The sequence below is a fragment of the Xenopus tropicalis genome, chromosome 2, assembly GCF_000004195.4.
Source record: "Xenopus tropicalis strain Nigerian chromosome 2, UCB_Xtro_10.0, whole genome shotgun sequence".
In the NCBI taxonomy this organism is placed as follows: domain Eukaryota; kingdom Metazoa; phylum Chordata; class Amphibia; order Anura; family Pipidae; genus Xenopus; species Xenopus tropicalis.
Window position 1 is genome coordinate 140778043 of NC_030678.2, and position 27842 is coordinate 140805884.

The following is a 27842-nucleotide window of genomic DNA, read 5'->3' on the forward strand; positions in this document are numbered from 1 at the left end:
AGTGTTGGAATTTCCATTTACTTTGGTTATAAAGGCCTCTTTAGTACAAGAACTGCCATAGCCACATGAGCTTTAATTGTCTCTTTCATCCCTAAATACGTTTTTTTTTCTCTCTAGTACATTTATTTTTCATAAAAGAAACTTCAAGGATGCAGCATTGTGTTTTTACTCTTTTCCTGTTTGTCCTCAAACGTTCCACTCCACTCAGCAATGCTGGAGTGCTCCCAGAGAGATTACAGGGGTTTACAAGTAATACAACTCTCTTTCAAGGCATTATTGACAATCACAGCCCTGTTGATCTTAATGAGAAAGTGGCTTATTTCTCATAAACCATGAACATGGGGTTATATAAGTAAGAAAACGATGTGGGCTTTTAATATTTTTCTGCATTGCTAAGTTAACCCGTTATATTTAATTTGTAGATAATTATTTTATTATGTCCTTTTGGAACATAATTTGTACTGTAGCCACCCCTTAAAGGACCAGTTTTTGCTTTCAGTCCCTTAGCCAACAATGTCCCTGGTAAAAAGACTTGTAATAGCCAGTATTTACATTAGAGAGATACATCTTGTCATCCTCATACTGCTGACTGGGACTTTTCAGTAATGAGTGGCTGTGAGTAATTCACCTGAATGGCTGCTCACTGGAGATGTTTTATGTCCTATGTGAGATCTCATGTAACTTAAAGAGGAGCTTCTTGATTGTTCCTCTGCCCTTGTATGACATCATTGTTGTATCAACCATTTAGCAACCGATCTAAGAATATCTAGGACACAGATTTGGGGTGGACAATTTTCCAACTCTAACTTAAAGGGGTTGTTCACCTTCAACGTCCAAATCTTATTAGACCACCAATGCACTCAGCATGTTAGAAAATCAATTTTCCATAAAAAAAATAAAAATGCCACTAAGTGCTACTTTTTATACCTGTTAAATCAGTCCTTCTGTTTCTCTGATCAGTTTTCTGAAGGGATGGGTGTGGCCTATTTTGAACCTGACACTGAGAGCTTCCTGTATGCTTACATCATCGCATCCAGGCTTTGCCCTTACCTTCTTCCTATTTTCATTGGATGCTTGTGCACTCTAACCAGTTGCATAAATTTAAAAGGTAAATGTTAGATTTGCAGCACTGTCACAGGCACAGGAAGGTGTGTTGGTGAGGCTGCGCAATTGAATACAGTTCATATGGTCCAAGAGCCCCATGCTTTAACTTCCCCACTGTGAGGGAGACAGCGCTAAAAATGGATACTGTTGTTGCAAAATAAGGCTGCAGTAGTTCCAGCCTATTAGCAGTATTGATACAGCCTTCCTGTCTGTTTTTTGCTTAAAGGAGAATGCAAGTCAAAATTGAAAAAGCATACTGCCCAATAGTCCTCCTATTGTTTAGTAAAAACGCCATGCTTTTGGCTCACCTAATCAAATATTTACTCAGTCACACTTACTTCACATTTTCTAGAACAGGCAGCCATCTCTAAAAAGGTATTCTCCCTCCCTTTCCCTCCTTGCTTCATACTGCACATGTGTTTCATTCCCTCCTCAAGTTACACACATGCTCAGAGAATAGGAAGGCTGCCGCTGGCACCTACAGGAAGGGGAGAGAGATTTCAGTGATGTCACTGTAGGCTTCACACTGCTGTAGGCTGCCAGCACCATATCTCAGAGAAGCAAGCAGGGATCTGGGAATTTAGATATGCAGTAAGAATGCCTTTAGACTTAATTTTAATTTATATTAACCTTTCATTGTCCTTTTAACAAGGTGGAATACTTGGTGCCTCTTTAAAGCCAACATAAATGGTTTATATGCAAATATTAATATAAGATCATGTACTTAATGCTGTGCCAGCTTTATATGTTGAATTGTCAATGCCAGAACACCACCCCTTATTCAGCCAATTGAGGCCCTGTGTGTGAGTCAGGGCCGCCACTCCTGCCATTAGGCAAAGCATGAACCTTACCTCAGGTGGCAGTGAGCAGCCAGTTACCAGGGGAAGCAAAAAGCCGCTCCTGGTAACTTTGAGATGAATTCCCCCTTTTTTTTTTTTTTTTTTTTTTTAAAAAAAAAATGATATTTGGCAAGTGTGGGTCGGGTGTGGGGGGTGCAGCATTGGGGCTGCTTCCTCAGGTACATCACTGGCGTGAGTGAATATACTGAGGGGATAAGCACACTGACAGTAACATATAGTTCATGGAATACATTAAGCATCCAAAGAATTTTTCATCGTAAGATTTCACATTATTTTCTAACCAAGACCTCATTCTGGTTTCATTTCCCTTTCTCCACAATTACACATTCTGACTAAAACATTTTAGAGTGCCTTTAATGTATATAACTAATACCCTTGTGCAAATAGCAAAGGCCCACTGTATCTGGATGTGCAGGATCTTGGAAGCTAAAGTATATGGAGTAACTCATTCCATTTTATCACTCGACATTCTTAGAAGTGCCTTGTTCTCTTCTGTAAATAAGCAGTTTTATATATTTTTTACGCAAATGTACAATTGAATTTATGAGCTGTATAATTCTGTACAAGCTGTCGGACGCTGGGATAAATGTATATGCTAATAAAGCAACATATATTGTATACTAGCATGAATCAGTCCTTAATGTGCAGACAACTGTACATGATGTTTGTATTTTTACAGCTGTGACTATACACAGTCTTTGCTCTTATGTGGATAAGCCTAATTTTCTGTTTGTTTACTTTGGTGTAATTGAAAGGGACAAAGTCATCAAAAAGAAACATTGCAGCTAAACAGCCAGAAACAATGTATGTATTTAAATACATACAGAGTGGGATACCATATGTTGACCTTTATGCCAGTCAGGGGGTAGTTCACCTTTAACTAAACTTTAGTGTGATGTATACAGTTACAGTCTAGTTAAAATGTTCAGTTGGACTTCATTTTTTATTATAAGCAGCTGTCTAGTTGCTATGGTCCACTCTAGCCTTGACAGGAAACTTCTGCGATTTCAGGGAAATTGCGCCACCGCGTATGCCATCCCACCGGAGATTTACTATTCACCGGTGGGATGGCATTTTGGGGAGATTAGTCGCCCGCGAACAGGGATATTTGTAGCGGGCGACTAATCTCCCCGTGTGCCAGAGCCCTTAGTTCCTTTTGCTGATTACAATGAAGCTTTGGTGCTCTCTGATAGATATAGATATAGATATATATATATATATATATATATATATATATATATATATATATATATATATATATATATATATATATATATATATATATATATATATATATATATATATATATATATATATATATATATATATATATATATATATATATATACACACAACATTCAGCTCATAGACCAAATAACCAGAAAAAGGAATCTCCATCTGTGTGCGAGGTGTTATCAAAGTCATATAAAAGGGGGCTTGCAAGGGACAAACAGATAAGGTACAGGATAATGTGGATCAAAGTGGCTATATAATCATACTAATAGCATATTTGGTAACATGTTTCACAGGCATTACAAAATAAGTGTATCGATGGAGTTTTGTGCTGTCCTAGAGGAGGAGGAGGGTAGCCATTCACAGCTGCACCTTCCCTGCACTTCTGCTAGGAGACAAGGATAAACAGAGTCTGCCACTGGTATTGGAAAGCTCTTATCTCTTCATCTACTGTAGCTGAATTAGCCGAAGACCTCTATTGGCAGCAGTGTAGTTAATGTTGCCCCTTTCAGATAAAGCTTAAATTGGCCCTACTTTGCTCTTGGGAGACATTTTCTGATCAGAAGGCTAGACTAGAAGACACGACTGTTGAGGAAGTTCTTTTGGTAACAAAAAAAAGCCCACTATTCCTTTAAATATTCTCTAAAGTAGGAGCTTACCCAATAAGGTTCAGTGCCACCCATGTGCAACATACTCAAAGAGTCAAAGAAGCAAGATGGGCTGGTACTTCAGAGATATTAGGCTCTTTATACATGTGATCAGGTGTTTGCATTGTCACCTAAAGCCAACATCATGACTTCTCACTCACTGGGGGTCATTTATCAACAGTGGGTAAATTTGCCCATGGGCAGTTACCTATGGCAACCAATTAAATTGTTCAACAGTTATTGATTTTTCGGCACACCACTTAAATACTTCCAAAGGGTGCATTCAATTCCTCTGCTGCTTCCAAGCCAATTCCATAGACTTTTATATAAGGAAGAAGCACACCAGCATACCGGAAAATGCCTTTAACACATTTCTTGCAGAAAGATGTGGCACAAGCTTTTGGGCAAAACCAATCAAATTGATGCATTCATTCCACCTGCAGTTGGCTGAAAAAAAGAATCGCTGTTTGCTATGGGTTACTGTCCATGGGCAAATTTGCCCAGTGTTGATAAATGATCTCCACCGACTCAGTGGAAGCAAGGATCAGTGCAGCAGAAAGCCTGCATACCTAACCTGGGAAGGTATGGGAGAAAAGACTGCTGGAATCAAGCTCTGGTGTCTACAGGAAGGCTTGGGGAGATGGGCTTACATGCAACGAGAAACAACCTACTAACAAGAAACACTACAATTTGTAGGTAGTGCTTTAAATAAAAATTACAAATGACTTTTTTTTTCCAGGTGGTGGAAATGGGGCTGTAGATTAATGGAGGCTTATGCCTTTTGGAGACTGCAGTTTGGACCATTAATAGCCTTAGCGAAGCTAGGGAAAAGCAAAGCTAGATGGTAATAACTGTACAACGCCTCTTAATATTTTCGTTATTCAGGAGGTGGGTCATATTTTACCTATTACTGTCACTATGGTAAGCAGTTTTAGTGTATAGTGTGCACTAAATATTTCTAAATGAAACCAGGAACTGCAACATTGCTCACCATATTAGATTGTAAGATTTACACTGTCTTATTACTTTTTGTATTTATCATAACACTTGTCCTCCCTTTGTGTATTGTGTATATTGTAAGATTGTACAGCGCTGCATATCCTTATAGTGTTTTATAAATAAAGTTATACATACATATTAGAAGAAGAATTGTCTCATGTAATAGTGATTTTACCACTGCAAACCCAAAGCATATTCAGTAATGCAGTGCTGTCCAATTGGTGGCCCGTGGCCCCCACCTGTCTGGCTGCTGTGACTGCTTAGCTAAAGGTCCCCATACACGGGGCGATTGTAGCTGCCGATATCGGCAGCTTATCTGCCGGTGTAGGGGCAGAAACGAGGGGCCTGGCCAACCGATATCTGACCTGAAATTGGCCAGATATCGATCGGCCAGGTTACAAAATTCAGTCGGATGGGGGACTGCATCGGCTTGTTGATGCGGTCCCAGAACCGACTGCCCCATTGCACTGTTAGAATTCGATCGTTTGGCCCAGGGCCAAACGATCAAATTCACCTACAGGTTCCCCGATATCGCCCACCCGTAGGTGTCGCCAAGCGAGCGGATTTGCCCGTGTATGGGCAGCTTAAGTGTAAGATTTAAATGGTATCTGTACTGAGATTAACTGGCCCCCTGCATGATTCACACCTCAGATTCAGGCTGTAATCCCCTATAAACCTTAAACTGCCTGCCATAAAATCACATACACACACACACACTCACTCTATGGCACATGCTGCCTGTGTTTGCCATACTCTGCCTGCCCTATGCTGCCTGTGGTAGGTGAACCTGGCAGGGCTTTGTTCTGGGAGTTTGTTAGTATTTAAAAATAGTCATTATATGGTCCCTAAAGTGTGTAATAATATGCTGGGAGTGGCTGTGCTATCCACAGGGGAGGAGGAGGCATATGGATTTAAGGGTGTGTCTTAATATGACATAATATAATTCTTTCTCATATGAATAAAGGGTGATATCCCTACAGTGAGCACCAACCATTTGGGTTTTCCTGTGCTACCACCATTATGTGGGTATGGTTTTAAAAGCTCTTGTGATAACATGGGTGTGGTTTGAACTGGGTGTGGTCAAAACTGGCTTCCATTATCGGCCCTCCACCATGGAGGCCAGAGAAATTCCAGCCCTCAGTACCGCAGAAGTTGAACAGCACTGCTCTAATGTATTTAATATCCCTTCCATAAACAAAGGTAAATATTACAGCAAAGTGAAAGCCTGAGTTTTGTGGAAGAGGTAAGTGACTGGAATGCCTGGGGGTTTCCAACTATTTGGCACTGACGCCCACCCCAATGATTTTTAGCTTTCCCTCTAAAGGGAAAACAAAACATTTGCGCATTGAGGTACTGCCACATAAGGGCCACACCATGGCATTAGATTGGCGCTGCTCGATATCAGTGATATCAGGCAAGATGCTGTTGCTTGCCCTAGATTGATGGGCAGCCTTTAAACTAAACAGGGGAGTTGGGGTTGCAAGTTGGAACACACTGCTATGAACCATCTCTGACAATGAGCCTCATATCCCACCTGTGTGATTTTCTCTGCGCAAATGGAACCCCTGTCAATTCAACATGGTCATCAAGGCATCTCACAGTTAAACTAAAGAATGTGGTGCCCAGCAATCTTCTGAGTATTTTAGTAAACCCTGGAATGGAAAGAGTTAATGAAACCTTTATCCATTACATTAGTGGGGGGAAAAAATCAACTGCACTTTGCACGAAAACAGCTCTGCCTGACACAATGCCACAATGACTTTGCCCTGCTTGCAGTCTGCCCCTCCTGTTTCCAGGCAATGCTTCATTGAACTCATCCCAATGCCCTAGATTTATTAATGATGATATTGTTTATTAGGATTTAGAATATTCTGAATACAGCAGGTTCCCAATCAAGTGCCTATGAAGCAGATGAATATATTTTGGGCAGGGGTGTTTCCTCCTAAGCCCCTGCCATTCATCAGCATCTGAGGAGGCACCCTCACAACCATCTCAGGAGAAACCCTTCACGCTAATTATGTGTGAGCCGTTTCCTATGTAGCCTGCTGAGAGCACCTATTGGCTGTGATTTGTGTGGCACAGCAGAGGGAGGGAGGCGATGTCAGTGTCACCTCCAGTCTCCTTATCCCCAGCACCAATTCAGTGCAGGATTTTTTTCCAGGCTCTCTTGCTGTTGCTATGGCTATGATCATCATTCCTGCAACGAAACACCCATGTGACCTGCTCTATTATGGCTGCTCTGATGGGAGGTATGTAATCTTACAGAATGCTCCTTGCCATCCTTGACTGTGGCTTTTATTGTCAAGACCGCTGCAAGAAAAGAATTGTGTGCTGTTGCTTAATCTCATTAACCTCTGCATGCCTTTCTGCAATAGGGATCCTTGGACTACGGGGGGGTGAGGCTTATTCTGGCATATGTGTATGGGCTTAAAGCTTGGATTCTGGGCAAGGAATCAGGGTGTGTATTGCTTACTTTGGGGTACTTATATATATTTATATGTATACAATAGATAACAGCTGTCACAACAAATGGGCTTTTTATATTTCTAGGCAGAAGTATGTGTTTTATATTTGCTGGAGTATTAGATGGGGTTTAAAAGGGCTGGGCTTTGTGGTTTACAGTTTGGGTCTAAAGACTATGTTCATATATGCAGCACTGTGCAAATGACTTATCTGGCACATTTGTCTGCTTCTGTACACTGCTATTTTCCCTTTATATTAATGTGTGGTCTCAGGGTTAACCTTGTGACACTGTATGGGGGGTCATTCAAACGATTACTTTTGTGAACAAGGAAAAGACACATACAGGGAGATAAGGAGAAGATGTTTTTGTTTGCATATGTGTAAGGAATGTGGCATCCTTTGATTCCAAGCCAGAGGTACCAGTTGATATATAAAGCACAGAGAGCTCAAGTCAGTAGTGCTACTCACTGTATGAGTCTCCATTTTCTGCTTGTTACATAGGAGCAGTGAGATCCATCCTGACATTGACTGCATGATAGAGGGATAGTGCTGCACTGCTATACACAGCTTAATTCTCTGTTCCATCAAAGCACTCAAAACTCTCTCTCCCTCACGTTTGCAGGCCGGATCTTCCTCCAAGCAGTGAAAATGCATGGAAGTTATGTGGGGTCTCACAGCTTAAATGATGTATGGATCCTTCTTGATAGAGATTTATAGGTAATTGTTTCACTATTTGTTATTTTATTGGATTCTCATGTTTCAACTGTACTAGATACCCCTCTATAACTATGTTCACAGGTTTTACACTTACAGTACATGTTGGGTGTCTGTGTTAGACTTTTATGATTTTGTTCTTATCAATAAGTTGTATTGTTCCTTCCTCACATTGTGTGTTATTGTTATGTTGGTCAAGTGCTAGGTCATGCCTGATCTTAATGAGTTTGGGGCTGGTTGGCAGCAGTGATAGTACTCATACATTCTCATTTATCATTGTGCTGAATAGAAAGTAGCCTGTTAGGCTGGCACACACTGCCTGGAGAACGTCTCTGGCACCCTGTTGTGAAGAAGAGTAGACTGTTGCCATATTGACAGGCCCATCCAACACAGGCATCAGGTAGCACAAGGAGTAGTCTAATCCAATCAGTATAACGGGCCAAGATTACACAGAGCAAACTGGGAGAGGTCCAGAAAAAAAAGCCTGCAGTTGGACAGAAGTAGAAAGGTCTGACAAAGTAGGAACACAAGGCTTTTGCTGAAACCATAAACTGGAGCTACAGTAGATGAGATAAACTTCTTACATGGCAACAGTATGGGCAGAGAAACAGGCTACAAAATTATGTGCACAGGAACAAAGATAGCACCACATAAAGACTATAAGCTGTACGCAAGATTAGGAAGTACCCTTACAGAGGCCTAAAAAAGTCCCCTGAATTCCATCACTGTACAGACATTATTATTATTGTCTGCAGCTTCTAGAGTCATTCTTACTAGAGCAAGTTGCAGCCTGTGAAAAGCAGCAAACATTGGGTAGCACTATGCACTATTGGCAGCTTTGTCATGCAGGCCAGCCAACAGTTTGGAGGGTATTGGGATGCAGTTCAAGTTTAAGGCTCATTTACTAAATTAGTGCAAAGAGCGAAATTCAAATTTGCCTTTCATTCTTCCCACAGAAGGGAATAACCCTTCCCTAAAAATGAACTGTTTGTGTTCCTTGGCTATCTAAAGTAGGCATCTCAAAATTATTTACAGGTCAGAGAGATTTCTACAGTGAAGATTATCACAACCAACACCATGGTGGCCATCTTTTAGTTCTCTAATATAATGAGATGATTCGCAATATTACAACTTAACGTGTATCCTCTGTTAGGTTGGGTATAGTGCTGTTTAGGAGTTTTGAGCTCTAAACACTTGTTGAATGTCTTTGTGAATAGCTGTATGCAATGCTGGGCCCTCAATGTTTCTCTACCTTATATAGACCAGCAACTGAGTGCTCCCTTTCACATTAACCTTCTGATGAAGAAACACTTATAGCACTTATTTCTTGTCTATTATACAATTCAGCCTTTGCTATATCTTCGTTTTCTTCTCCATTGCCCTTTGCTTTTTTTTTTTCTCTTTCCCGCCTCTTATGTCTTTTTTGTTCATTTGCATTTTCTCCTCCACCCGGTGTATCAGTCTCCTCTTCTTTTCCTCATGTTCAGTTTTCTATGCATAACCATTTAAGAATGTCCATCTTCCCCCATATGCTATTCCCTGCTCTGCCCCCTCTACCTATGTGACTCGCTCTACATTTTCTTCATCTTCCCATGTACCAGTCTTTCACCCATCTTTTGTCCCAGTCAGTCCTTACTTCTCCATATGCCAATCCCTCCTCTTTTTATACAACTCCCCTTAGTAAATTCAAGTCATCTATGCATCAGTTCCTTGAGGAACAGTAAAACACATACTCACTATTTAATATCCTATGCCTTATGAAATGGGTTAAATTAAAATGAGGGGGGGAAGGACTTTATCTAATATTTATATCTATTTTGCTCTCAAGCTTGTCATTTTGTCCAGGGGAGTCACATAACCCCCAGGTCCTTCCTGGACCTCCCTCTGCTGTGCTTTGTTTCTTCCCCTTCCCTATTGTTATGCCACTGCTCTTGTCTAATTGATTAGAAATCTGCTAATTATAAAAACTGGCATTGTGTGATAATATCTCAGGGATAAGGGATCATTTAAACATTAAATAAATCCAACAGGATTGTTTTGTCACCAATATAGATTAATGCAGCTTAGTTCCCAATCAAGTACAAGGCACTTTTAATACAGAGAAAAAGGAAATCATTTTTAAAAATTTAAATTATTTGCTTATAATGGACTCTATGGCAGATCACCTACCTGTAATTCAGAGCTTTCTGGATAATAGGTTTCCAGATAAGGGACCCCATACCTAAAATTATCATTTGTATGGCAAATTTGCTCTGGTCTGTTGGTTGGATGCATGGCCAATAGGAGGAGGATTCCTTACAACTGTTGATTCCAACAACTAATACACACTTAATGAAAAGTGAAAAAGATTTTTGTTATGAAGTCCCCATGAGTTGCAGTTCAGCTGCCTCTGGTGAAACTGGTGGGTAGTGCAACTTTGGCTCTCTGACGTGCAAATGTCTTGTCTTCTTCTGCATGCAAATGCTAATGTAGTGGCACCTAGAGTGGCTTAACCTGCTTACTGTCCCCATCAGGCATACTTCTTCTAGACTGGATAGTGGTCCCATTTAATTAATTTATTATTTTCCCATTTGCCCCAAATATGTTTTCTGTGTAAAAGAGTGGAATTTATATGCCAGAAACAATATGGCCATCATAGAGCATTGTTTCATTACAGTATTTATATGAGATTTTCTTTTTGGGGCAATCATGGCAATATGGCACTGAAAAATAAGATACATTTTCCCTTTCAGGTAGAAATGTCAGTGGTGCGCACCCTCTAAATCTCTCTCATGGCTGCCTTTGCTATGTGTAAATCACAGGCAATTTTCTACAGATTTCAAGCTTTTTGTGTCCTTTTTAGCTGGCTTCTCTGTCAGTTTCACTTTGCAGTTTGCTAATTGTAATCGTACTGCTTGTAACTAAAGAACTGCGCGCATCGCTTATTCATGGGGCAGTTTTCCAATAGGTCACACACTTTTCGGTCAGGCTCAGTACAGACTGCTAACTCTAAGTCAGCGCTCAGTGAAAGAATATCATGTATAGCTTATACATGTATCTCAGACAGTTTGTGATATCAGTAAGCAGCAACTTTAGACAGACCAGTATAAATATAGTCATTCCAATCGGTTTTTGTTTGATTAGATTAATTAGCTAAATCTGTGGTTTGGGGTAGGGCATAGATAATTAAATGCTTGCCCAGAATAAGTTGTTTTTTGTTAAAACGATTTCTTCAGATAAAATTATATTACATATTATTTCATTACTTTCATATTTGCAACATATTTATCTGTTATTCCAATTATGGATTCAGTCTGTATTTCATCATAATGTCAGTCTGTAGGGGATTATTTAGCTACATTATGAGAGTTAAGCTGGCTATAACCAATGCAGGGATCCCAAGATTTGGACCCCTTTGGTTGGGTTCCCCTTTAGACAGGCACCAGAGGGTGGCCTTATGGGTTATAGATGCCTAAAGTTGGTCCTAACTGTTTATGTGTGAAAAGGGAGTTTCCCTGTTATTCAGCAGCAACCACTAGGTGGCAGTGTGCTGCAATATAAAAGGGATGACACACACCATGTGCATGGTCGTTAGTCCTGGGACCCAACCTCTGTAAGAGGTTAGCTACAGGCTCCAGTTAAAGGGTTCAGAGAGATCTGTTACAGTCACTCTAAGAGTGAAAGGTTAGACAGAGTATCTAGAAAGGGCAGTCTGAAGCCCCAACAGGAGTAAGTGAGGTTATGACCTCGCTGCATTTCTGGCCGGAGTTTAGGTGGCCAGCTCAGGTGGTAGCTAGGGACCACAGAAAGGAGAAAGTACCTGATCCTGTATGTCATACTGGATACTTTGTGGATACAATAAAGGAGTTTATTTGGTTATTCAGTACTTCCAGTCTCCTGGTCAATTCCTAAAGAGTGGATCCTCAACTGCCTGGTAAGCAACCACCCGAAGGGAGGCAAGGTCCCAGGAGTTGCTGGGAGTCCCTACGTTTGGAGAACTACACAGAGTAACCTAAGACAAGTTTCCCAGGGAGGGGTGTTATCAGGGGCGATTCTGAACATATCGCCGCCTGAGGCGGCTCCTGGATGACGCTTTTTGCCGCCCCTGGTAACTGGGGCACTTTTGCTGCCTGAGGCGAGTTTCTCAACTCGCCTAATGGCAGAAGCGCCCCTGGGTGTTATAGTTTAACCTGCACCTACCCTGGGTGGAGGCACGCCAAGCAAATAGTATACCTGCCCCTATAGTAAGCGGGCTAAATCCTCAAAGAATACACCCAATTCAGTAAAATTTATATATATAGTGTGCTAACACAGTTTAATTAGACAATTTATAAAAGATCAAAGTTAAAGACAAAAATCTTTACCTAAAACAGGTGTTGACCTGGGTGTATATACCCCAGGTCCCTCGCCAAATATTTCAAATGCTAGTACAACCTAAAACAGGTGTTGACCTGGGTGCATATACCCCAGGTCCCTCGCCGCTATAGTAAGCGGGGACACAGGGCTGCTGTAGCGCCACACACATACACAAGCGTGTTAGAAGTAAAGCCATAGCCAAAAGTGGGCTACACCTGGAATTTTTGCTCATCTGGTGAGGTCCTCAAATGAGTGGATCTTTCCCAATATGCCCAGTGGGCAATATCAGGCTGATCCGATTATTTAGCACAAGATTGTTTTGCCTCAGTTGGTATTTTTCAAACTCCACTGATCTATATCTGGCTGATTTTCAGGCAGATATTGGTCGAGTAGGCCCGTTGGAGGGCTCCATACATGGGCAGATAAGCTGCCAACTAGGTCTGAAGGAGCCTTTCGTTAAATGGCCTAGTATTTATTTAAAACAGAGGCGGCGCTCAAACCAAATAAGTCACCAAATGTGGTAAATAAAACAAATAATTATTTATTAATTAATTACAATAAAAACATTCAAATATAAAAATACATCTTGGTATTAAAAAATAAAGTACATCAGTGTATAAAAAGTAGTCAGAAATTCATTTTATAATTTTTAACCCTAGAGTGAATAAGGACCTAACAATTCATAAAAGGGTGGAATATTACATAGTAACATAGTAACATAGTAAGTTGGGTTGAAAAAAGACATATGTCCATCAAGTTCAACCATAATGCCTATACCTAACCTGCCTAACTACAAGTTGATCCAGAGGAAGGCAAAAAACCCCATCTGAAACCTCTCTAATTTGCCTCAGAGGGGAAAAAATTCCTTCCTGACTCCAAGATGGCAATCGGACCAGTCCCTGTATCAACTTGTACTAAGAGCTATCTCCCATAACCCTGTATTCCCTCACTTGCTAAGAATCCATCCAGCCCCTTCTTAAAGCTATATAATGTATCAGCCAGCACGACTGATTCGGGGAGGGAATTCCACAACTTCACAGCTCTCACTGTAAAAAATCCTTTCCGAATATTTAAATGGAACCTCCCTTCTTCTAAACGGAGTGGGTGCCCTCGTGTCCGTTGGAAGGACCTACTGGTAAATAAAACATTAGAAAGGTTATTATATGATCCCCTTATATATTTATACATAGTTATCATGTCACCTCTTAAGCGCCTCTTCTCCAGTGTAAACAGACCCAACTTGGCCAGTCTTTCTTCATAACTGAGACTTTCCATACCCTTTACCAGCTTAGTTGCCCTTCTCTGGACCCTCTCTAACTCAATAATGTCCCGTTTGAGCACTGGAGACCAAAACTGAACAGCATATTCTAGATGGGGCCTTACCAGCGCTCTGTAAAGGGGAAGAATAACCCCCTCCTCCCGTGAATCTATACCCCTTTTAATACAGCTCAGAACCTTGTTTGCCCTTGCAGCTGCTGCCTGGCATTGCTTGCTACAGCCAAGTTTATTATCTACAAGGACTCCAAGGTCCTTCTCCATTATGGATTTGCCTAGTGCAGTCCCATTAAAGTTATACGGGGCTTGCATATTTTTTCATCCCAGGTGCATGACCTTACATTTATCCACATTAAATCTCATCTGCCACTTAGCTGCCCAGATTGCCAGTTGGTCAAGATCCTGCTGCAGGGATGTCACATCCTGGATAGAATTGACTGGTCTGCAGAGTTTTGTGTCATCTGCAAACACTGATACATTACTCATAATACCCTCCCCTAAGTCATTTATGAACAAATTAAACAAAAGTGGACCCAGTACAGAACCCTGAGGGACCCCACTGAGGACCTTATTCCAAGTAGAGAATGTGCCATTAACAACCACCCTCTGTACCCGATCCTGTAGCCAGTTTTCTATCCATGTGCAAACGACTTCACTAAGACCAATAGACCTTAGCTTAGAAAGCAGTCGTTTGTGGGGAACAGTATCAAATGCTTTGGCAAAATCCAAATAGATTATATCTACTGCATCCCCACTGTCCAGCTTCTTACTTACCTCATCATAAAAAGCAATTAAATTGGTCTGACATGACCTGTCCTTCATAAAGCCATGCTGATTACTGCTCATAATGCCATTCTCCACTACATAATTTTGAATGTGATCCCTTAACAAGCCTTCAAATAACTTGCCCACCACAGATGTCAAACTTACAGGCCTATAATTGCCAGGCTGAGATCTTATTCCCTTTTTAAATATGGGAGTGACATTCGCTTTCTTCCAATCACTAGGTACCATACCTGATGAAAGCGAGTCTGAGAATATCAGAAACAAGGGCCACTGCAATTCTGCCCCTAGCTCTCTCAGTACCCGAGGGTGTATTCCATCTGGCCCAGGTGCCTTGTTTACATTTATCGTGTGTAACCCTTTAAGCACCATATCCTGTGCCAACCACTGTGTAGTTGGAGCTGAGGCAACAGTGAAGCTATTGGGTGAGACTTGGCCCACTGGCTCCTCTACTGTATACACAGAAGAAAAGAACTGGTTAAGCACATCTGCCTTTTCTGTATCCGCTGTAACCATATTGTTATTATAACTCAATGGGGCCACACCCTCAACCTGCATCTTTTTACTATTAATATACTTAAAAAACTTTTTGGGGTTAGTCTTGGCCTCGGCCGCGATGCGCTCCTCATTTTCTATCTTTGCCTTATATTGATAAACAAAAGAAAGGAGTATTGATATTAATAGGAATACAAATGATGAATTCAGTAAGACATAAATGGGTAATTGCACAAATGCCCAATCCGTGATGAGAACTAATTTCGACTTCTATAGTATCTAGCCACCAAATACAATAAATAAAAGGCAAAATAACCCCTATGGGGAGCTCACTCCCGAGAATACCACCCAGTACGTAGGGGAAGCTAGTAGATATGGTGCTGAGGGTAAGTATTCCGTTACGCTCCTGGCGATGACGTCACTACAGTGAGCCAAGGATCGAGCTACGGGTCCTCCCTGGTTGCAAAATCCGACGCGTTTCGCGCACCTGCGCTTAATCATGGATTATTCAGTCACAGGGATCACTTCTCATTTATATACCCCCCCATACTACATAGACCTACCCCCCCTCCCAGGCCTCAAATATTAACCCTTGGGCAAATACCCTACATTATACATAACAATTGTATACCCTACAAATTAACCTCTAAGGCTTATAGGTATTGACTAGACAAAATATTTACCACTTTTGGTGACTTATTTGGTTTGAGCGCCGCCTCTGTTTTAAATAGTTGATTTCATTATTGGGGATTAGTTTGGAGGAAGGCAGCTGTTCACTTTGCTTTATTTCACAATTCAGGTGTGGGGACACTATTGTTGAGCATTTTTTGGTGTCTAGTCAATTGATTAATTCATTTTCACATGTTGGGTATAGTTCTGCCAAGCGCGGATAAGGTTTAATAGTTAAATGGCCTAGTGTCAAGATTAAAGAGCTCATTTACAAAAGGAAGTAACTATATAGAAGTGACAAAATATTGCACAATGTTTTGCCAACAATGCACCTTGTCATCCTGAAATTGTGCCAGCTGGTCATAATTACAACAGGTAGTAACTGTGTATGCAGCACATGAGTCTCTGTGCTCTGTGGTTGTAAACAGCAACTCTGTCCCACTGCTCCCCCTAGTTATCTTTATAAGTTGCCAAAAACGTAATTATAAATGCAATAAAATTCACCAATGAGAATTCTACTGACCAAAAACTTCTATATAAATTCAAAAGAATTGCTGATTCCTAGCACTATGTCAGCCGTCATGCTGTTATCTTATATACAGAGATTGACATTTTTTTTATTACTATATTACACTGTAATCAAACAGACTTGTTTCAAGCTGGAAAACTGTGCCTGTTGCTTCCAACTCCAATTGCAGGAAGAACATGGAGCCAGATTTACACAGATTAGCTGGGATTCTCACTGGAGGATTTTTTGCATTTTAAAGCAGTCACTGGCTGTGGAGATTTGGGGAAAAGTTTTCAATATGTTATATTGTGCAATATGGCTTTGAGAATACAACCCTGTTGTGATGTTGCTGGCAGGGCCGCCATCAGGATGCTGTGGGGGAGCTGGAGGATACTTGGGGGGGGGGCCCTGGGGGAAGCTGAAGGATACTTGGGAGGGCCCTGGGGGAAGCTGAAGGATGCTTGGGGGGGGGGCCTGGGGGAAGCTGAAGGATGCTTGGGGGGGGCCTGGGGGAAGCTGAAGGATGCTTGGGGGGGGCCTGGGGGAAGCTGAAGTATGCTTGGGGGGGGGCCTGGGGGAAGCTGAAGTATGCTTGGGGGGGGCCTGGGGGAAGCTGAAGGATGCTTGAGGAGGGCCCTGGGGGAAGCTGAAGGATGCTGGCGGTGCCCTGGGGGAAGCAGGAGGATGCTGTGGGGGAGCTGGAGGATGCTTGGGGGGCCCTGGGGGAAGCTGAGGGATACTTGGGGGGCGCTGGGGGAAGCTGAAGGATGCTTGGGGGGGCCCTGGGGGAAGCAGGAGGATGCTGGGGGTGCCCTGGGGTATGAGTAATTTGGGGGAGGACCACCAATGTTTAGGGGGCCCTGGGCTGGCTAGCAATGATTTAGGGGGTACCTGCCCTGGCACCAATGCAAAACGTAACCCCTGGCTACCAATGTCTGTATGCCTTTTGTATTGATGGGAGGGGTCACTGGGGGAGGGGGCATTGGGGGTGTGGGAGGAGGGGGGGCCCATAAAAATTTTTTGTGAGGGGCCCCGTGATTTCTGATGGCGGCCCTGGTTGCTGGACTACAGCTCCCAGCACGCCTGAAACTTTACTATATATGGCATTATTCTGGGATTTGCCACATGTTCAATGTACCCTTTAGACTGCAAGCTCTGTTAGCAGGGCCCTTTAATTTTTTTTGTAACCCTTGTTTATTATCAATTAATGTAAAGTGCCATGTAACGTGCTGCCACTAGATAAAGAAATATATATATATATATAATGTATGTAGCTGCTCTGAACAAATGTCAGGTAAAAGCATATGGGTGTAAACTGACACTTGGGCACTCCATCAAATATTTGTGGGGTCTCTACACCATGCTTGAAACCACATAAAGACTGTGGGTCCTTACAGAGCCTGTTTGCAGGTCTGATCTCTTTATATTTGCAGTTTTCAGTGCAATCTATGTTAGCTTAAAAGTGCATGTATCAGAAAAGCATACAGATTGCAAGAATTATAAAAAATATAGAACATATCTAACTGTTTTTGCACAATATCAAATCACTGTGGCCTTCCCATATCATTTGATGATATTATGTATATCTGAGTTGATGTTTTCATATCCGTAACATGTATTGGGAGTAACATATGGAGAATTTGATGCAATGCTCACACTGTGTACCTATTCCAGAAGTGTGCAGATAACTGCTACCCGCCAGGACCCATTTCTTGTATAAACCTGTATCTGTGGCTATACATGCAAGTGAATCCACTTACTACAGAAGGTTGTTTTTTTTCCTTGTGAAAGAAAAGTCAAAATCACTGTCACAGAACATGACATAATAATGTGACTAATTGGAAAATGAAGGTTACAGTAAATACTGACACAAATACACACCATAAAATAGGAAGAATTTACTGACCCAAAATGCCAGACATCTTCACCCAGTCTTCAGCTGACAGTTATACAGTGAATGTAACTGCAGATGGAGGGCCCCAAGATTTATATGTCTGCAACAGACGTACTGTACGCATATGTGAAACACTATAATGAGTGCACTCCTATTTGCATTACAGCGTGAACACAGATGTCAAATACAGCCTAAATAAGCTCCCTTAATCACTTGGGAAAGGATCAGATCAGGGCATGACAGCACACCTGCTTTGCAATGCAATGTATAGGCCTGTCACTGAGTTGCTGCTGTCAAATACAGCCTGAGGGGCTCACTTTACTGTACTGCAAGTGATGGCTTCCTAATGTGTGTAGATGAGGGCACCCTGGGCATATCTGCCTTAGCAGAGGCAATGCCTGTGTGAGGGACTTTGCTGGTAAAGGTAGCTGACTCTAAATATGACAGTTCAGTTTGTGTAATCATTTTCAGAAATCATAGGTTTAAATTACACCTGAGCATATAACTGACCCTGCTAAATTGGTTATCTCTTTCCTTATTGTAAATCTGTGTTATTGCCCTTATACAAACCTGCAAGTAGCCAAACTGTTAAAAGTTTCCTATAGGGGATTCTAATAATAAAAGGTTAATAGAATCCCTCCTCAGCAAATTCAACAGCAGTAGAATTTCTTTATTAGGAAAGCAAAGTCCCATCTAGCTTTAGGCTAATATATATGGTGCAAAGCAAACATACAGTATATGGGCTACAGTAGTTATTTAGAATAGAACATAATAGTGTTTATTTATAACATTTAATGAGGGTGGTCAAAAACAATAGCATATGGCATTACAGATTCAACACTGAAGACATTAGCATACAGAATTAGTTTCAGAGCACAAATCGCTTGTTTGCGTAGAAGACCGCGGTTTAGTGACCAACAGGACAGTCTTGTTCAGTGTCTCTTTATGTCAGGTTCCTTTGTGAACACTGGCAGAGATCATGTCTGGCTGTCAAGCTATATTGAACAACCAGGCCCTTACCTTACTCACAGCTTTGTCGAAGCCTACAGTTCCTTAACCTGTCTATATTCTAGAATAAATATCTCACAAAGGTGATTTACAAGTATTCTGACAAACTGTTTCTTCAAGCCAAGTTCCTAAGGCAGAATCCTATACACATACAGAACCTGGCTGTTGCCTTCACATGGCTGGCCAACCTGAAATAACCTACCCGAGATACAGTAGCTCTTATGTCAGTAGCTTCTCTATCCAAAGAGCAGGCTTCTAGTTCCAGGTAGGGTAGTGAAAAGGCTGAGAGGCTCAAGGTGTTATTATTAAAGGAGGTAACAGTAACAGTAAATAAAGTCAGCAGAGTCCCTAAACCAGTGGAGCTTACACTTTAGCCATATATTACTGTGTGAATAGAGCTAGAACCAAAGGTAAATAAGCCAGGCTAAATACTCAAGAACAGTAAGGGATGGACAAAGAGTTACAGGTCTCTGAGGTCTGAAATGCTCCCTATAGTTCCCAGGCTGTTAGTACTAGGGGGATGTCAAATGGGTATAACCTGGAGAAATAGGAATAGATAGGGCCTAATTGGCTGGAAATGGTTCTTTGCCTAAAAATCTTCCTGACAGTTTCCATCAAGCTGCCACTAGGGGAATCCACAGGCTGAAAACCAGACCAAATGTACAGATACAGCGAGGGATACATGAGCCAGCAAACACCCTTGTGAGTGGTGCAGAAAGAATAAGAAATAATTAATACCCAGAAGCAGTAAGGTCTGGGTAGGCTATGAAGGAGATGTACCGCTCTCTGGAGATTCCAGCATGCAACCACTAGGGGGCAACCAAAGGGAATATACAGTGGATAGTAGAATAGAGGAAATAAGTGGTTGGGAGAGAACCATACAACAGAAAGGAGAAGAAGAAAAGGGGAATGAGAAGAGAAAATGAAACGGGAAGGAGGCAGGAATATAAAACAAAAAACTATCTGTCCTGTCTTTTCAGCCAACATGTCAATAAATATTATAGTATTTATTAAGATATATAGCAACAATTATTTACTACACAGTACGTTTTTTTTTTTTAATGTGGGAAGCTACTGGACTCCTTCTTTCACTTATATATGTATTTTTCTTCTCCCCCCTTTATAATATTGTATATTACACCTACTGTATTAGCATGCACATTTGTTATTTATCCTTATGTACAGCGCTATGGAATATGTTTGCACTTTGTAAATGTGAGTGTAATAGTAATAATTCTCTGTCTCAGAACAGTATCTGGGCCTAATCTATTGCCCCCTATTGTATATTTTCTACCCTTTGCTGCATATCCACCTCTCATTCTCAAATATCTTTTTTTGCCCATTTCTTATTGTATTCGTCTTCACTATTTGTCTTCAAATGGGTGGGAATGGAGATAGAGTGCATATTATATTTGTCTTGCAGTTTAGAAATGTATTCTTTGGTACATTTAGAACTGAGGTGTGCCATGTATTTTGGGGTTTCCTGACTTATACTGTTGCCATCTATTTCTAAAAAAAAAAAAAAAAATCTATCGTCCTTCCTGAATTTTTATCTTTCTTTCCTATTAATAACATTGACATGAAACAATACTTACACCTGCCAGGTGGCAACCCTAGTCTTCTATGAACCTTCACAGCCTTGTCACAGTCTCTGCATAATACTAGTGCTTACTAAGCGCCTATTTCATTATGTTCATGGCTGAACAGTGATCATTTTTCTGTTTATATTAAATATCTCAAAAAGAATGTTGATGTTTAACCTTGCATAGTGAGTGCATGATAGTATAAGTAAGAACAAATGCAACCATTGTATTTTTTTATTGTTATATTATCCATATATCCTTAGAACTCAGCACCACATGAGAGATTATTCTGCCCTAAAGTGAATGGCATTTACATATAGGCCTGGAGAGCAATGTAGGAAGGATGCTAGTATTTGAGGCACCGTGGCAGTGAAGGGATTAAAGAAAGGAGGACTCCGGCACTAGAGGCAGGACCAAGTGATGTGAGCACATGACAGGAAAAGCAGATCGCTACAGTAATGCAGGGCCTGGGAAGGAAAAGCAGGTTGTGAAATGAGCTATTTATTCCCTGCAAGGATACCAGGTAAAAGGAGATGAGGGATCTGAGTGCTTTTATCTTAATATATTCATGCTATCAGCCCATTGCCCCCTCTGTATTGGGATGCTTTTCTGCTTCTTAAGGTCACTTGCAGCTGAACAAATGGTGCTTTCTGGCAGTGGGAGCGTCAGATGTAAACAATGCCATTTAGCCGACTTCCCACAAGAGGATGCTTGCTGGAGAAATCCCCTATTTCTTAACAATGTACAGCCCAGGCAAGGCTGGAACCTTGTGTCTGCAGCGCACTCTTATTGTTCCCAGCTCTGATCGCCTCTACACCTTTTTTTTCTTTTTCTCTACAGATCACGTCAAATAGGACCTTTAGGGCGGCTTTCTGCAGAAACAGCCCATGGGGTCTCCAGGTAAGACACCTTTATTTGATTTGTGTTGTACAAAGATTTGATGAGCGAATTCATGAGTCTGATTCAGTGAGAGTATTCCTGGGCAGAAGGCAGCAATGGAACGGCAACAGTGGAATCTGCATTGTTCCACTGACAGGAGAACAAATGCAATTACTTTCCATTTAACTGCTTCCCTGCTGTGCGGTCTATCGCAGAGCATTCCACTGCCCGTAATAGGGGTTTGCAAACAGAAAGGACAATGTGGCAATGACCGTAGTTTCCAGGTAATGGAATTAATCATTTCTTTTTATATGGAGAGAATAAATAGTTCAATCTGGTATATTATGTGGGGAAAGGAATAATTAGTTTCACTTTGTATGGTCTGTGTGGAGATAAATGCTTTCATTCGTTATATTCTGCGGTAAGAAGAATAAATACATTTTGTCTCATATAGTGCATTCTACGGGCAGAGGAAAGAATAGTTGTTTGTGTTTTTTTTTAGGTCGATAAAGAATAGTGAATGTATTTAGTGAGCAAAAGAGTGAATAGCTTCATTTACAATTTTTGGGGGCATGGGGAGAGGAATTAATAGTTTCACTTGGTATATTTGAGTGGGGCAAGAAATGAATACTTTTATTTGGTATAATCTTTAAGGAAAGGAATGATTAATTTCATCTGGTATATTATGTAGGCAGAGAAATAAATACTTTCATGTGATATATTATGTGGGAACAGGAGTAAAGAGTTTGATTTTGTATTTGCTCCGGGGAATGGAATGAACCGTTTCATTTGGTATATTCTGTGGGCAGAGGAATGAATCATTCCATTTGGTACATGCTGTGGGGAGAGAAATGAATAGTTTCACTTGGTATAATCTTTAGGGACAGAAATAATTACTTTCATTTGGTGTATTATGTAGGCAGAGAAATAAATACTTGCATGTGATAGATTATGTGGGAACAGGAGTGAATGGTTTCATTTTGTATTCTCTTTGGGGACTGGAAAGAACCATTTCATTTGGTATATTCTGTGGGTCAGACAAATGAATTATTCCATTTGGTATATTCTGCGGGGAGAGTAATGAATAGTTTGACTTGCAATATTCTTTAGGGGTGGGAAAGCTATGTTTCATTTGGGGAAAAGACTACTTTCATTTGTCACATTACATATGGTGGGGGGGAATGAATTGTTTAATTAATAGATTTGGATAGTTATTGGGTTTATTACTTTTATGCCCAGCAAATTACCCGCTATGTCAGTGGATTGATTCCAGTAAAATAGATTTGCCCCCAGTGTAGATAAACAAAGCCAAATTTAGAAATAGGATACAGCTGCAGTCTTCTCATGTGGCTTTTGTTTACATGTTGCTGGGCATCTTCCCTTAACATTTTGAAAGGTAATTTTTTGTTTAAAGATCATCACAACAAAAGTATTTATTGTTTTATGAGTTCAAGCCCCCTTTGAGCTACCAAATTTGTTCAAGGCCCCTTTGCTTAAAGCCAGGCTACAAGTATATAAAAACCATAACTGTACCATGTTTTATACAGTATATATTCAGGGCAAGTATTTACTGTAACCATAGCCTGGCCCCCTATCCATTGTGCAGAGCTCTCTTACTGGATCTAGACTTACGGTGTGGGAGCCTCTATATTAGGGCTTCTATTTAGTTTGCCTTGGCTGATATTTTCATTGTTAAAAAGAAAGGAAGAAGTACTTAATTTTATTGGCTCCCATTGTGGACACATGAAAGCATGGTCACTAATCACACTTGACTTGCAGAGCATCAGAGGTAGGGCCGTTAAATGCAGAGGGGAAAACAAAAGCATTTTTCTGCTAATCATTCCGAGTACACTATTACCCCCTGTCTGCAAGACTTAGGGGACAATACAGAGCAGCTGATCTGGAAGGGTTAGGGGAGACAAGGTGCTGGGGAGGCAAAGTGCCATCACTCCTCCTCTTTGCAAGCAACTCTTCTAGGTGTTTGCTGTTAATTGACTGTAATATCACAGTCTGCTGCCAATCAATCACAACTGAAGGCAGGTGCATGTTGGGCACAACAGTAGCTGGCTATGGATGTAGTTGAGTATCTTTATGAAGGTGAATAGATCATTGGATTTGGACAACAGACCAGCCATACTCCTATTTTCTGGAATTGTGCCATCCTTCCCAAATGTGGCTATGCCTTTAGCAGACTGTTGCATACTCCTAGTTTCAGCACTGTCTGGACTGACTAAAGACAGAGGGGTCATTTACAAATGCCTTACGTTCAAGCACTAGAGGACTATGGGGTGCAAAAACAGGCCACCTTTTTAACCTCACTGGAAAAACCCAGATCATTGCTCTACTTTCTGGAGTACCTGCCCCATGTGAGTTTATGGCGGGGTGCAAAGTGGGAAAAACATGCCCTGCCCACCATTAATGCATGCACCCCTATAGACTCTTGAAGTCTAGTTGACGCCTGCATTCCCTTATTTATAAAAGGGTAGCGGTCCACTGTGGATAAAGTGACTGCGGGTGAAGATGAGAGGTATCATTGCCCAGTGATGGAGAGCAGCACCTTTTACACCCCTGCAATACAATGACATTTGGGAGGCGGTTATGTGCTTTGCTGAAGAATATTTAGTGCTATTGCATGCCAATACAATCTGATGTACTGCAGCTTTGTCATGCTAAGGAGGTACTGCTAAATGAATAACTAGTTACAGCCATTGCAGGTCATTTATGATAGCTTTATAATGGCACTTTTCTCCAGTAGCAGAATTACATACCAGTCATTTTATTTTATTGATTTCTCATAACCTCACTGAATGCTTGTATATTCAAGAGCAATATCATCTTAGGTCCACAGGCAAACGATTGGAAGGAAGAATTAGATACCAGGAAAGTCCTGTGATGTGAATATTTTTTTTACTAATCAACACCCATCATCCCATCACTGTCACAATATAACTTCCATAATTCCAGAATCTTCACATTTGTTTTAGAAAGAAAAGCAAGCTCCTATTATAATCATATTTTAAAAGAAAACTAAAGCCTAAATATAAATATGGGTAGCAAGGCTTTATATTATACATTGGACTTGTAACAGTTATGATCCATGTCAAAGCTGGCAAAATCTGAATCCTCTTAGGCCATCTTTTGTGTGTCCATGACACTCACATGCTTTGTATGCTCTTAGATAAGTTTAGTGGGTTAACAGAAATCATCAACCGCTAAAATAAGGTTCATCTGTCATAGAAGCTAATGCTACAGGGCTGATTATCAAATTCTGATGCAGAATGAACTGAGCTGCTGTGTAATGTGATGTAATGTAGTGATGTAATGAGTAGAAAAGAAGGTTATGGGAATCTGCGGACACATTGAGAAACACAGATCTTTGCTGCTGAATGGCTTGGTAAAGAAACCCAAAACACACTGTGTATGATATCTATCTTATTTATTTGTTGAGCTTTAGGTCTCCATTTTAATGTTCTTTGTCATAGGAAAATGCAAGGAGGCTTAGACTAGGATTCAAAATAGGCCCTGGCATTTCAAGTACACTAAGGCCCAAACAGCCCACAACAGCCAAATAAATAGTTACTGTCTATGGCATCTTACAGCAGCCCCTCTGGCCTTTGTCAGAATAAACAGATTGCTAGTCTGGGCCTGGAAGGACAATATATTCCTTGCAAGTGCATTCACTGGCTAAACAATATGATGGGCTTCAATAGAAAATGTCTGGGGCTTCTTGCTTCTGTGATTTTCATATTGAGTGATAAGCTGCTATTATTAGCTATGTATGGGAGTAGTGGGCACTGATGAGGCAAGGCTGTCTCTGTTAGTTAATGTGCTAATGCTGCTTTTCCCACCTGTCTGCAGTAGAAGTCTAAAACCATGTTCAAGGTTTGCACACAGTTTCCTTCATTTTGGTCTCCTGAGGCTGATTAATTCTTAGAGGTGACTTAGTGGGAAGGGGTATCAGGTAGGCACTGTAACAGCATTGTGTGAGGTTTGTGCTTTTATTGATGACTGTTGATGACTATGCTTTAATTGATGTAAACATTATCTGAGAAAACAGAGAACAATAGTTATGGTACACACCTAGACAAGGTGAAGGTTAGATTCCATCATCATATGTCAAGCATTGCTGTCCATTTGCTCAAAGCCATTAGTTTGCCTATCTGGAATCTTTTTAAGCATTGTGCATGTCCTCTTGTTTTATCAGAAACCCACAAATATCTCTACCTTATTATGTCCCTCTGGTTTGAGACTGAACCAGAATTAGTAAATAAATCCCTTCTTTTATTTGTTGTATTCGAGTGGTCAACCCTGATTCATTCTAATTTCTTTGAAGCTTACCAGTGTAATGCGACTGTTTAGGCATAAGAGAGACAGACACAAAGACATTTGTGTGGAATATTGCCCTTAAACTTTGGACTGCTTACTAACGAAAGCCTGAGTCTTTAGCCATTTAAAGGCAGAACAAGATTGTCCACTTTTCCAGGCTCATTCATATGGACCTGCCAGTTCAAGAGGTTCATCCACCTCTAGGAAACCCAGTAACAGCAGCACAAAATTAAGTATTTCATTTAGTAGTGGAAAAACGGGGGCTAAACTAGTTTCTGATCTCTTATGATATTGTTAAACCTCATCTTGCAGCACCTTCAACATGTTGTAATGATGTCCTGGGTTCTCTGAATGTGGTATGGGCATTAAGGACAATGATGCCTTTGTGATATAGTAGCTTTGTAATTTATTTATGGAGATTAGTGACATACTTTATTAATTAAGAAAGAGTAAGGGCATGCTTCTTTCTTTTTAACTTAAACTCTTTCTAAACTTAGTGCACATGGTAAGGCAGTCTCCCTAAAGCTACCATTCAACCTCCTACCAAGTCCTGCTACATAGCAGTAAAGCCCCTGATAAAGATTTCCACCAAGACTATAGCATGCAGTAGTCAGATCAAAGATTACTGACAAACAAGAGACCAAGCAAGAGTATTGAAGGTAGAATTGTACCTAAAATATAAGGCAAAAGTAGGGGACAGAAGTCAGGCAAAAAGACCCAAGGTCTAATATCCAGAGAAATCAAATTGCAAAGGAGCATTGCGGTTGCATGGGAGCATTTACATGTGGGTTACCGTGACATTTAAAAAACACATAGGAAGGCAACATTCAGTAAATTATTAACACCTATTCATGAAGCGCCTACATATTCTGCAGTGCTAAACAATGGAAAGAGTGGATACGTCATTCAAATTACACACAATGCTGATATATATAGGAGATAAATAGGACCCTGCTCAATACGGCTAAATACCAAGCCATGCTCCCAGAGCCATCACTGGCTAAGGTTATTATTTTCAAAAAGAGAAAAGGGATTTATGAATAATCTCAGCCATAGCAGCACAGGAAGAATCATTTAATGAGAAATGATTAGATGCTGGGTAACACCCTTTTATATGCAGCTGTGATTGATGGCGACTGACATAATAATAATAATTCAGTTCTAGGGCTTGTCTTCCAAGCTCCCTTTGTTCAGTCCAGAAAATTGTCAGCTTTGAGTAGAACCTAGACAGAACTGTGAACTTAGACTTATAGACCATGTATCGTGCTGATACTGTATCAAAACAGCCCTGTTATATGCCACTTGAACCATTGGAGATCATTGGATGGCCACAGAACACATGGTGCACATGGAACTGAGTTGTTTTGTAGTCCATATGTGTTTCCTAGTTAATGGTTATGGCACTGCCCCCAGGGGACTCAAATCCAGTAGCAGTTGCTCCAACTGCTTCTCCAGTAATTTGGAAAGCACTGTTAATATATCTGTTTGAACATAATGAACCAGTTGATCCTTATCATTTTCCAGCTAAAGAGCCTTTTTTTAAAGAAAAGAAAAAAAATTGTTGGCATGGATACAGTCAACCAAACAAGAGATGCTAGCCCTGGAAAAGATGGGGTCATCTTTTGCTACATTATAATATTAATGATATAATGGAAATATAATATTATATATAGCAAAGGGAAAGCCAAGGGATGTTAATCCCTAGTTCATAGTTAAAGAATGTAAAGAAGAATGTAGCTTTTTGTGTCCTCAGAACTACCCTAAATTGCACATTAAAATGTATACATATATGGAGGAGATGCAATATTGCTTGCCATTGTTCAGATTAATCTATAAATAAAAAATAGCATAAGCATGCCCTGGGTTGTAAATAGCTAATAGTGAAATAGTGGTCTATGGAGACACTTAAGATTTATGTTAGCCAAAGGAAGCAGCAGAACAGATTGTTCTATATTTAAATCCAATTAATATGTGATTGGAGCATAGAGTAAACATTGTCCTTATAATTTACTGTGTATTTCAAGAAAATAACTGTAGATAAAATTCTTCTTTTTTCCTGTGGCTTTA

The 27842-nt window shown here is 40.7% G+C and overlaps 1 protein-coding gene across 3 annotated transcripts in view; it reads left to right on the forward strand.

The window, feature by feature from the left end:
• Positions 1-6798: 6798 nt before the first annotated feature.
• Positions 6799-27842, forward strand: part of dtx3 (deltex 3, E3 ubiquitin ligase) — a 42956-nt gene continuing 21912 nt past the window's right edge. Inside the window, exons 1-3 of one of the 3 annotated variants that reach the window (XM_018091070.2) lie at positions 6799-7092; positions 7929-8023; positions 21411-21470. In XM_018091070.2, coding sequence (XP_017946559.1) covers positions 21458-21470 — 13 coding nt within the window. In that variant the 5' untranslated portion in view covers positions 6799-7092; positions 7929-8023; positions 21411-21457. Of the gene's footprint in view, positions 7093-7928; positions 8024-20860; positions 21094-21389; positions 21471-27842 lie in introns of those variants that run through there. The other 2 variants (XM_018091069.2, NM_001123467.1) reach the window with 2 other exon arrangements.